At 43.9% G+C, this 12,177-nt stretch overlaps 1 protein-coding gene across 1 annotated transcript; it reads right to left on the minus strand.

The window, feature by feature from the left end:
• Nucleotides 1–559: 559 nt before the first annotated feature.
• Nucleotides 560–9,877, minus strand: LOC112258318 (solute carrier family 23 member 1). Its single transcript, XM_024432619.2, has 14 exons — nucleotides 9,718–9,877; nucleotides 9,014–9,169; nucleotides 8,688–8,845; nucleotides 8,503–8,591; nucleotides 8,339–8,406; nucleotides 6,432–6,613; nucleotides 5,000–5,120; nucleotides 4,381–4,537; nucleotides 3,993–4,140; nucleotides 3,780–3,885; nucleotides 3,289–3,418; nucleotides 2,757–2,900; nucleotides 2,447–2,542; nucleotides 560–1,356 (listed from the first exon to the last, which is right to left on the minus strand). Exons 1-14 carry the CDS (start codon nucleotides 9,748–9,750, stop codon nucleotides 1,079–1,081), a joined length of 1,866 nt encoding a protein of 621 aa, XP_024288387.1. The 5' UTR covers nucleotides 9,751–9,877; the 3' UTR covers nucleotides 560–1,078.
• Nucleotides 9,878–12,177: the final 2,300 nt, after the last annotated feature.

Raw genomic sequence — 12,177 nt, forward strand, 5'->3', positions numbered from 1 at the left:
ATAAAACAACACTTTCTTAAAACACAGATTTTCTTTTGCAATTTTCAAAGGAGAAATTAAGATTTGAGTGGGTGCTATTTTTTTTTTTTTACACTGAGTGGATTATTTTGTAAGCTTTTGTTGTCTTTTACATCTCACCATTGTTTACTTGAGGAGAGTGGCCTGAACAAGCCGAGAGGGCAGCTGTCGTCAGATTAAAAACGCATCACCAGGGGCAGACTGCAATGGCCACTATTGACAGAGGCCCTGGCAGACAAGGGTTTTGGGTGTAATATGGATGGGAAATTCAATTCAACATCTTTCATCATGTCACAGTGAAATCAATACTGAACAGCCATAAAAACTCTGATCCTGTACTTCCTTGATAGATAAATAGACCCTAGCCTCTTGGCCTGCACCTTTTTTTCTTCCAATCTGTGCAGTGTTGTTGTTCAGTCTCTTTCAGCTAATACAGTACAATTACCATGTTGACTTGACTTAGAAGCATGTGGGTTTTCTTTCTTACAGCACTTTTTGGTCAGATTGTAAATATGTTCATCGACGACTCTCCTCTCACTAATCTGGTTTTAACATTTTATTGTAACAATTAATGTAAACAAACATTTAACGTAGTCAAAAAATAGGAATGTTTTAATATATTACACTTTCATTTTATATCATAATTGTTTTGCTTTACCTCCGATTGAGTTCAGATCATTAGAAGAGAGAGACACTTTCATTACTTGTTCATTTTGTACACAAGAAAGACTTAATAAAATACAAAAAAACACTGCTAATGTTGTTTCTGCTTCTTCAGTACAGCCTGTATACAAGCATACGGTCAGTATGTGTCTGAATATATGGCTCTGTGTTCTTCAGCGTAGACCAATAATAGATGCTATAAAAATGTGGTGGTGAGTAAGAAAAGAGATGGTAGACCAAACCTCCAAGATAAATGGTGAGTTACGTGCTCTAGTAAATAATATTCCAGTCACAACATTGCAACATTGTGCATTTGTAAGTGTCCAAAACAATAAATAGCTGTGAAAATCACACCTTAGTATAAAAATAATCTAAAAGATTAATCATTGAACTTTTACTATACTTTGGTGCAGGCCAAGGTAATTGTTGTGTCCATGCGTACACTCTCAGTCCTCTCTCTTAATTCATCCTCGTTGTTTTCCTGCATGCTGTCCTTCCGTCTGCGCTGCCTGAAGCCTTGGAAGCTGGGGCAGATGGGGAGATAGCGCAGGCAGCTGATCTTCCTAACGCAGCTCATTCCAATGGGAAAGTCATAAGTAGTATGTATGTTCGCGGAGCTTCCCCCACTGCCCTCATCAGCCTTCCAGTCCAACAGCCCTCTCTCCTTCCTTGTGCCTGTTTGGACCACACACACACACACACACACAATGACACATCTCATCGACGGGGCTGTAGTGGAGCAGATTGAGAGCTTCAAGTTCCTTGGCGTCCACATCACCAACAAACTAACATGGTCCAAGCACACCGATCATGGTGTGACAGTCATGAAGAGGGCACGACAAAACCTATTCACCATCAGGAGACTGAAAAGATTTGGCATGGGTCCTCAGATCCTCAAAAGGTTTTACAGCTGCACCATAGAGAGCATCCTGACGGGTTGCATCACTGACTGGTATGGCAACTGCTCGGCCTCCGACCGCAAGTCACTACAAAGGGTAGAGCGTACAGCCCAGTACATCACCGGGGACATCCAGGACCTCTATACAGTGTCAGGGGAAGGCCCTAAAAATGGTCAAATACTCCAGCCAGCCTTGTCATAGACTGTTCTCTCTGCTACAGCATGGCAAGCGGAACCAGAGCGCCAAGTTTAGGTCCAAGAGGCTTCTAAACAGCTTCTACCCCCAAGCCATAAGACTCCTGAACAGCTAATCAAATGGCTACCCAGACTATTTGCATTGCCCCCCCCCTTTTCTACGCTGCTGCTACTCTCTGTTATTATCTATGCATAGTCACTTTAATAACTCTACCTACATGTACATATTACCTCAATTACCTCGACACCAGTGCCCCCACACATTGACTCTGTACCGGTACCCCCTGTATATAGCCTCGCTATTGTTATTTTACTGCTGCTCTTTAATTACTTGTTATTCTTATCTCTTACTTTTATGGGGGGGGTATTTTCTTAAGACTGCATTGTTGGTTAAGGGCTTGTAAGTAAGCATTTCACTGTAAGGTCTACAACACCTGTTGTATTCGGCACATGTGACAAATGCAATTTGATTTGATCAACAAACATGGGTAGTTACAGGCAACCGTTTGAAGGATTGGCGTGTCCCAAAGTGACATGGTGGTGACACATACTGTCAACAAACACAAAGCAACGGGTCCCTCCGATCCGTGTGTGATGAGGTGACTAGGCGGTGCTGTGCGTTTGACATCTGTTAACGAGATGAGGTGTTGCACTCTTACAGAGCACGCATACCTGGGATGGTGTTATCCAGAGCAAACGCCAGGAAGCCTCCAACAAACATCTCAGTGGTTAGGAGCACTGTGAGGATTTGATCCACCTCTGCAACTCCTGAGGGCAATGAAACATGTACCACCAAATGAATGATCCTTAATCATTATTCATAGCATCCAACATAATATCCAGCAGCAAAACCGTACTAAACCTGCATACCAGTCTAACTGTACACATACTCTGAACTTTCTACAGCCACTCCTACACTTCCTCAGCAGATGATGATGATGCCTTTTCTTATCAATAAAGCCCTTTTAAATGTGCAGCCCACCTGTTTTGATGCAGCCAGGGTGCAAGTCTAGGTAGCTGGGCAGCATGAGACCGAAGAACATGGAGAAGCCGAGGACAAAGAGATTCCTAGAGGAGTTGAGGTCTACGCTCTGCAGGTTGGACAAGCCCACAGCCGTGATCATACCTGCAGGGCATAGACAACACAAACAACAGAGGTGTGGAAAAGGTTATTATTGTCATATTTTTAAACGGTTATCCGTGTTTCTAGCTACAAACATAATATGATCCCCCTTCTGAAATAGTGAGTTTTTTGTGATCATACTACCCCCCCTGGTGGCTGACACTGAGATGATGCTGTGTGTGGAATCTGTATTTGGAAGTCACCAGAACACAGTGGGATAATCTCAAATGCTTACTCCTTGCTTCCTCTCTCCTCGCATCCTTCTCAAAACCCATTGGATAAGAAACACAGAGGTCACTCCCCTCTGACCTTCTCCTCCAATGGGTTTTGAGAAGAACGCGAGGGGAGAGGACGCGAGGAGTATGCAATTGAGATTCTCCCAATGACTCACCGAACAAGGTGCAGAACATGCCACCTAGAATGGGGTCAGGCAGAGATGCGAAGAGGGCAGTGAATTTCCCCACTGTTCCTAACAGGAACATTATGGCTGCACCATATTGCACCACTCTCCTGCTGCCCACCTGTGTTTAGGGACATAGTACAACATGGCTCAATGTGAACTGTGCAACCTCTAGTATCAGTTGCAGTTCATTGATTATTAATCCACACCAGAGTAATATACCAGTATATGTAAAGATGAGTAGACCCTTAGTCAATAATTATGTGGAAATAATAACAATTGATTTCCATTGCGGCAAAGGGCTTGCACTAGAGACCGTGTTGATAAGCGTTTATCCATTTCAAACAGATATTATTGCTGATTCCAACTTGAACAAGACATAAATACAACATCTGAGATTCCATATGTACACTCATGTGTTTTAAGTAAATAGATTAAAGACAGCATGTCTGAAAAACTGGGGAGGGGCTAAGCTTCCTAACCTTAGTGATTCCCAGAACTCCAATGTTGGGACTGGAGGAGGTGGAGCCATTTCCTGTACCCAGAAGTCCTGCTATAATACAGCACACCCCCTCTGTGAAAATACCCCTAGTATGGGAAAGACAAGACACGAAGGATAATGAAGGATGCAGACATGTCAGAGCCTTAGGTCCAGGCTAGAAATCTAAACTCTGGCGAAGGAGACTGATGCTCACCTGTTGATGGCATGGACAGGTGGCGGAGGTGCCCCTGAGAGGCGAGCACAGGCGTAATAGTCCCCGATAGACTCTATAATGCCAGCTAGTGTGGCACTGAACATGCCCAGCACTCCGGCGATGGTCACCGTGGGCAACCCCCACTGACCTTTCAGGGACACACAAACACCACAAGTCGGAATTATTCCCCTATGCAGCAAGACAAGAGGCAATGGCAATGGATGACAACTTAGATCATTTCAACCATTGAAAATGGTATATAAAGGTTATTCTAAAGGTGATCATAATTGGCCAGTGTCATCCACTTTCTTCACTTGACCCTTGCTCTAGCTCAGGTGTCCAAACTGCCCGAGTGTGAGAGACAATGGCTGTGAGGCTGGCCTCTTACAGGGGTAGGGGAAGCGGAACCAGGGGGAGAGGGTCATGATGTCACCGCGCGCATCGGTGCGCGCCTTCTGTCCATACTTGCTGGGGTCACTGGGCAGCACGTCGGTCAGGGTCAGGATGTAACACAGCAGCCACACCAACATGATGGCCATGATGATCTAAACCCAGCACCACAGACACAGAGAAGGGGAACAGCATGACATATCATACAGCCTAATCATAGAGCTTATTATGTAGGCCTATTCTGTGCCCATTCTTACAGCCCTTTTCATCAGGAAGCTAATACTTTGCATTAATGTAATGGTGAAATTACCCCTGTGGTCTGTGTCTATCTATCACAGTGAGTCATTTATATAGCCTGGCCTTGACAATGTCCCCATGACCTGGCTGGCAGCACTGATTAAGGCAGTAACACAGAGGAAAATCCAATAAAGTCTGCCTAAGATGAGACTTTATTATACCTCTCAAGATTGGAGTGGCATGGTAAGTGCTGTGAATGAATAGCTTGGTGTATTCGATGAACATCAGTTCATGCCCCACATGAGAACAGCTGATTAGCATGGATCGGAGGACTTTTTAAACATCCCCGTGAGACAAATAAGTGTTTTTTTGGTTCTAACCGGGAACATCTTAAAGATCTGGAACCTGGTGATGCTGAAGCCTTTCTTCCTGTTGTAGGTGAGGAAAGGGAAGGACCAGTTCCTCAGGTACTGAGCAAATAGCACGATGAGGAAGATGCACCTGGGGAGACACAGAGGATCAGTAAGGCAGTGATATAGCGACAACATAACCGAATCAAAGACAAAGCAACAGGGGAAAAGCAATGGACCCTTTAACCACTCGTGGTAATTTCCTATATATGGATAGGGCTAAATTGAAATGTTTCTTACAGAAGAAAAATGAAAATCAAATGCATAACCATGGTAGCAATTGAAAGGGAACACTTTGGAGATGATGGGAAAAGTTTTAGAGCAAAGGTGAGGGCACAACAGTTCGCCCGACACAAGCACAGTCGTTTGGAACACAACCATCCATCCCCGCCATCACACAATTACCTGTTGTTGTCGACGCAATCCAAATAAATGGTCCATTAAAAATGGCCATCTGGGTCAGGTGGGCATGGTTTGAAAACTTGTTTTATTGCCAAGGCAATTCAGGGGGAAAAAAACGGTCGTAATTTTGACGCGCTCAGAAAGGAGTCATGAGTGCATTCAAGGTGCTTGTGCTGCGGCAAATTCTCTTCACAATGAACAAACACAGGCTCAATCTGTTCAGAACAACCCAGGGTATGACGCCATGTAATCTTGGAACTGTACATCAAGCACAGTGATCATACACACGTTGACACTGTGCTGTATATGACATGAGTTTTATGATCTGGAAATGTGAAGTGCACATTTGGACTCACAAGTGTTTGGATTGCTTGAATGACATCCAAGCGGTATTTCTTATAATCCTCAATGTCTCATCTTTCAAAAATGCATAGAGATCATCTTAATGTACAGCAGTTCCCACACTTAGACAACAAAACATTTGCAAAAGTTGCCCAATTAGCAGGGGTGATGGGGGAACTTCTTGTCGCACAAGGTGCTCAAGTTCAGGGCGTCTGTCAGTCAAAAACCTCCACACAGCTGTGAAACGCAGAGCCTGACGTCAGGTATAGCATGTTACTGTAGAGACACTGCGTTCCAATTCAGGCGTTTATCGGTGCCCAAATCTGCTACTTTCAACCCGTATACAGATACGAGTGTGAAGGGCCACAAAATGACCTTAATAGTATGTGATTAGATTCAATAGCTTCAATGACCTTGGATTGAAGACAGTAAAGAGTCTCAAGCCCGAGTCAAAGTAATCCATTTCTACTATAGAAGCGAGGAACAGAAGTAAGAAAAACAGGCCCTCGGCCTAGAGAGTAATCAAACTCAGAAAACATTTGGATCTCAAGTGTAAGCATGAGTGGAGAGGATCAGATGGAAAGAGCAGAGTCCACAGAGAGGATGCATTACAGGGAAGGGCTGGATTCAATAGACAAAGGATGGATTGTGCTCTCACAGTGCTGAGAGGCCCCAGTGAGAGCCGGCTCTGTCCCCAGCTGTCTGGAAGACAGACAGGCCGATGAGGGACACGGTGGGGGTGACGGTCAGGGGCCCGATGTAGTCCAGGAGGAGACCAGGGAGACCCACCAGCCCGATGACCACCTCCACTACACTGGATGCTATGATGGCACCCTGGATCTACAGGGGAGAGAAACCGACTGTTATTTTCATTAGATATGTCAAATCAAATCAAATGTTATTTGTCACTTGCTTCATAAACAACAACTGTAGACTAGCAGTGAAATGCTAACGTACGGGTCATTCTCCAATAACGCAGAGTTAAGATAAAACAATTCAATACAAAAAATAGAAGTAGTGACACAAGGAATAAATACACCGTGAATAATGAATAACAATAATGAGTAAAAGTAACATGGCTACAGTGCATTCGGAAAGTATTCAGACCCCTTGACTTTTTCCACATTTTGTTACGTTCCAGACTTATTCTAAAATGGATCATATTGTTTTTCCCCCCTCATCAATCTACACACAATACCTCATAACAACAAAGCAAACAGCTTTTTGAAATGTTTGCAACAAAAAACAGCGATCACAGCCTTGAGTCTTCTTGGGTATGACACTACAAGCTTGGCACACTTGTATTTGGGGAGTTTCTCCCATTCTTCTCTGCATATCCTCTCAAGCTCTGTCAGGTTGGATGGGGAGCGTTGCTACGCAGCTATTTTCAGGTCTCTCCAGAGATGTTCGATTGGGTTCAGTCATGTCCGGGCTCTGGCTGGGCCACTCAAGGACATCCAGAGACTTGTCCCGAAACCACTTCTGCATTGTCTTGGCTGTGTGCTTAGGGTTGTTGTCCTGTTTGAAGGTAAATCTTCACCCCAGTCTGATATCCTGAGTGCTCTAGAGCAGGTTTTCATCAAGGATATCTCTGAGCTTTGATTGGTGGAGTGCTGCAGAGATGGTTGTCCTTCTGGAAGGTTCTCCCATTTCCACAGAAGAACTCCGGAGCTCTGTCAGAGTGACCATCGGGTTCTTGGTCACCTCCCTTACCAAGGCCCTTCTCCCCTGATTGCACAGTTTGGCTGGGCGGTCAGCTCTAGGAAGAGTCTTGGTGATTCCAAACTTCTTCCATTTAAGAATGATGGCCAGTGTGTTCTTGGGGACCTTCAATGCCGTATACATTTTTTGGTACCCTTCCCCAGATCTGTGCCTCGACACAATCCTGCCTTATGGCTTGGTTTTGGCTCTGACATGCAATTTCAACTGTGGGACCTTATATAGATAGTTGTGTGCCTTTCCACATCATATTCAATCAATTGAATTTACCACAGGTGGACTCCAATCAAGTTGTAGAAACATCTCAAGGATGATCAATAGAAACAGGATGCACCTGAGCTCAATTTCAAATCTCATAGCAAAGGGTCTGAATACTTATAAGGTATTAGTGTTTTTTTATTTTTTATAAATTTGCAAAGATTTCTAAAAACCTGTTATTGCCTTGTCATTATGGGGTATTGTGTGTAGATCGATGAGAAATGTTTAATTTGATCAATTTTAGAACAAGGCTGTAACGTAACAAAATGTGGAAAAAGTCAAGGGAACTGAATACTTTCCGAATGCACTGTGAATACTGGGAGTACCAGGACCGAGTTGATGTGCAGGAGTATGAGGTAATTGAGGTAGCTATGTACAGGTAGGGGTAAAGTGACTAGGCAACAGAATAAGTAATAGACAGTAGCAGCAGCCTATGTGGAGGACCCCCATGTGACCTGACCAGGAAAATCTATTGATCCTAGTTATGTCTACATGATGTCTCAGATAATGTCAATTAAAGTGAGAGATGCTACAGTTCAGAAGGATGTACCACAAGATGGAGGCCCACTGAAAAGAAGCAGGAAGTACCTCTCTCATCCTTGGGTGCCAGATGTGGGTGGTGTTCAGAGGAAGACTCCAGTCCCCATAAATCTCCTCTGTGGAAAGACAGACAGAAACAACAGCCCATTAGTGAGTTTCTGTCTGTGACTGGGCCCTATTCTTTTCACACAGGTTGAAATTGAGGGACGCACCTTCAGGGGGACATTTCCATCTATCCAGCCCTAGGATAGCTTGAGCAGGGATGAGGAAAGCAAAAGCACTGGCCTGGAAAAGAGGTAACCTACAAATCGAAGATGAGACACAGGTGCATGATAAGCATTAGCAGACATACACATGTACACACATGCACACAAACCAAGCACACACACACACACACCTGACTCCAAAGGTGGTTTGAATGAGTGTGGTGATTCCCACGCAGGTGAAGATGGTTCCCACCAGCTGACTGACAGTGTTCTGGTCCTTTCCCACACACATGGCCTCCGCTAGCAGGAAGGGCACAGCGATGGTCCCGCTAAAACACGTCAGGTAGTGCTGTGATCAAAGACGCAGTGTTAAACACCGTGGAGCGAGAAAGAGGGGGGGGGGGCAGAGATATGGGAAACGAGAGCACACAAAAGAGCAAGAGAAAGGTGGAGTCTACTGATGAAAGCATCCGTGAAAACGAGGTGTGTGTGAAAGAGTGTGTGTGTATTTGTGCACCTGGAGGCCCAGTAGAATGCAGAGGTACCACGGCGGAACATCCTCTATGGTGTAGATCATGTCAAAGCCCGGCTGCCGCTTCTGCTGCTCGGCAGCCCGTTTCCCCCCCTCAGCACTCTGCTCCTGTTCCTCTGTCTGACTCTGGATGACATCACTCTGAGAGGGAGGACCAGAGACAGTCACACATCTCAACAGATTTTGGATTGGGTTGGCAACTTGGCACACACAAATTTTGAAAGCAGAGACACGTGTTCAACCACTGGGACTAATCGATGACAATGGCTCTCGTACACCCTGGAAGTCAAACACAATTCAGTGTTTCCACGTTTGTTTGTTTGTGTCCACCAGGTAATGTGTCTGCCCCATGTCAATAGCCACAAATGCCCTGAAAAAGCATTGTTTCAGCTAGAACCATCCTCCACAAGTTCAGTTCAGTTAGTCAGTCAGACATCATGGCGGTAAGGACCGTAGTCCGAGTAAACAGTTTTTCCCACAGGGTCATTTCACCAAAAAAAGTCAACAGAAACAGGGAATGAAGTAATAGGATAACTTAACAAGCTCAACTTTACACTTGATAGAAAAACATAGCACATCACATATGAACATCCCATAATCATGATCTTGTCAGGCCAGATCATGTACACTTACAAACATTAACAACTAAACTCATCAATGTATTGAAACGGTAGTAATGAAGAGTTTACCTTGTGGTCTGGTTGTGTCTCTGTGTGCTGCATCTGCTTCCTCTGGGTTGTCAGGTCCTTGTGATGGTTTGTTGGGTATTGGGTAAGGCTGCTTTTCTCTGTGCTCTCTCAACTCAACACTTGTGACCTCAGCCCTATACAGGAGTGGAACAGGGCATTGTATGGGGGTTGAGAGGACCAGATTAGCCAGGTTAATAATCTGCCCCAGAGGCGGACTTTACCCACTGGTGCTGAACAAGAGGCTGAGACTGTAAACCTAAAGGTAAAGGACCCAGGGTTCAAGAAGACACTTCTTGGAATGAGAGATAGTGGGGCTAGAATCAGAATAGCTATCAGAAAGAACTACATCGGAAGGATTACATTTGTAGTTCTAGATTTGTGACCGATTGTGCATTTCATTTTATCGGAAGAGGTTGTGATAGCATCTAGGCCAGTCATACTCAATAGGCAGACAGTGGTCCGGATCCGGACCCAGAACAGGGTCAATACAGACTGTGGTCCGGATCTGGACCCAGAACAGGGTCAATACGGACTGTGGTCCGTATCTGGACCCAGAACAGGGTCAATACAGACTGCGGGTCTCGACTAAAGTAAATAAATGAATATATGTTACGTAAAAAATCTGGCTTTTAACAAACATGCTGTTGATAATTGTTATAGTGGAACGCGCAAGGTGCAATTTAGAAATTTGGTAATGCATGGACAGTTTTACACTAGTAATTTCATTCACTGTCAGACCTGATAGAAATGTCCAGTTGATCAACTAGCCCATGTTAGCTAGGTAAATAACCAGCTATCTAAATCTTGTTATTATCATGTCCAGATTACATGCCCTGGGCCCTCTACCTGTTTGTTTTACAGACTATGGCCTCGACACCCAGAGAGACCCTGTTGATTTTGAGTCCTTCAGGTATCATGAACACACAAGAGACAGGGTAAAATGTGTTGAATTGCAGAACATTTTCTTTAAAATAGCTAAATGTTCTCTCCACCACACTTGCAAATATCCATTAGGACCTTTGCAAGTGTTGGAGCATACCCCTGGCTGTCTGTAAATAATCATTTTAAAAAAAGAAAATGTCATCTGGTTTGCTTAAAATAAAACATTTGAAGTGCTTTATACTTTCTTTTGATACTTAAGTATATTTTTGAAATTACAATTATACTTTTAGTATATTTAAAAACAAATGCTTTTTAACTTTTACTCATGTAGTATTTTACTGGGTGACTCACTTTTACTTCAGTAATTTTCTTTTAAGGTATCTTTACTTTTACTGAAGTATGACAATTGGGTACTTTTTCCACCACTGAACATGAGATCTTATAAGGAAGACAGTGATGTATCAAATCCAGTATGTGAGTGAAGAGGGGGGGTTTAAAAAAAAGACATTCTGAAAAATAACCACATGACAATGGATGAATGGACTTTTATTTTTTATTACAAACTTTCATGACTCATACCAACCACAAGAGGGCGACACACCGAGCCATGACTATTAAGGGTCATGACCTCCGTATTGGAAAGATCTGCTCCAGACTTCCCCTTTGACTTCCTCCAGACAGTCCTTCCTGTTTCAAGCCACTCCAGTGTGTCCATACACATGTATGAGCAACGTGTGCATGTGTGTGTCTGTTTGTGTGTGATGTACAAGGTCGGGTGTGTCTTCTTGAGTAATATCCTAATTTTAAGAGGATGAAATGCATAGCTGTGTCTCAGGGTTGTACAGTTGTGGCCAAAAGTTTTGAGAATGACACAAATATTAATTTCCAAAGTTTGCTGCTTCAGTGTCCTTAGATAACATCTGACAAAACTACTATGGAATACTGAAGTATAATTACAAGCATTTCATAAGTTGTCAAAGGCTTTTATTGACAATTACATGAAGTTGATGCAAAGAGTCAATATTTGCAGTGTTGACCCTTGTTCTTCAAAACCTCCAATCCGCCCTGGCATGCTGTCAATTAACTCTGGGCCACATCCTGACTGATGGCAGCCCATTCTCGCATAATTAATGCTTGGAGTTTGTCAGAATTTGTGGGTTTTTGTTTGTCCAACCGCCTCTTGAGGATTGACCACAAGTTCAATGGGATTAAGGTCTAGGGAGTTTCCTGGCCATGGACCCAAAATATCGATGTTCCCCGAGCCACTTAGATATCACTTTTGTCTTATGGCAAGGTGCTCTATCATGCTGTAAAAGGAATTCTTCGTCACCAAACTGTTCCTGGATGGTTGGGAGAAGTTGCTCTCGGAGGATGTGATGGTACCATTCTTTATTCATGGCTGTGTTCTTAGGCAAAATTGTGAGTGAGCCCACTCTCTTGGCTGAGAAGCAACCCCACACATGAATGGTCTCAGGATGCTTTACTGTTGGCATGACACAGGACTGATGGTAGCGCCCACCTTGTCTTCTCCGAACAAGCTTTTTCCCGGATGCCCCAAACAATCATAGAGGATTCAGA

The sequence above is a fragment of the Oncorhynchus tshawytscha genome, linkage group LG09, assembly GCF_018296145.1.
Source record: "Oncorhynchus tshawytscha isolate Ot180627B linkage group LG09, Otsh_v2.0, whole genome shotgun sequence".
NCBI lineage: Eukaryota > Metazoa > Chordata > Actinopteri > Salmoniformes > Salmonidae > Oncorhynchus > Oncorhynchus tshawytscha.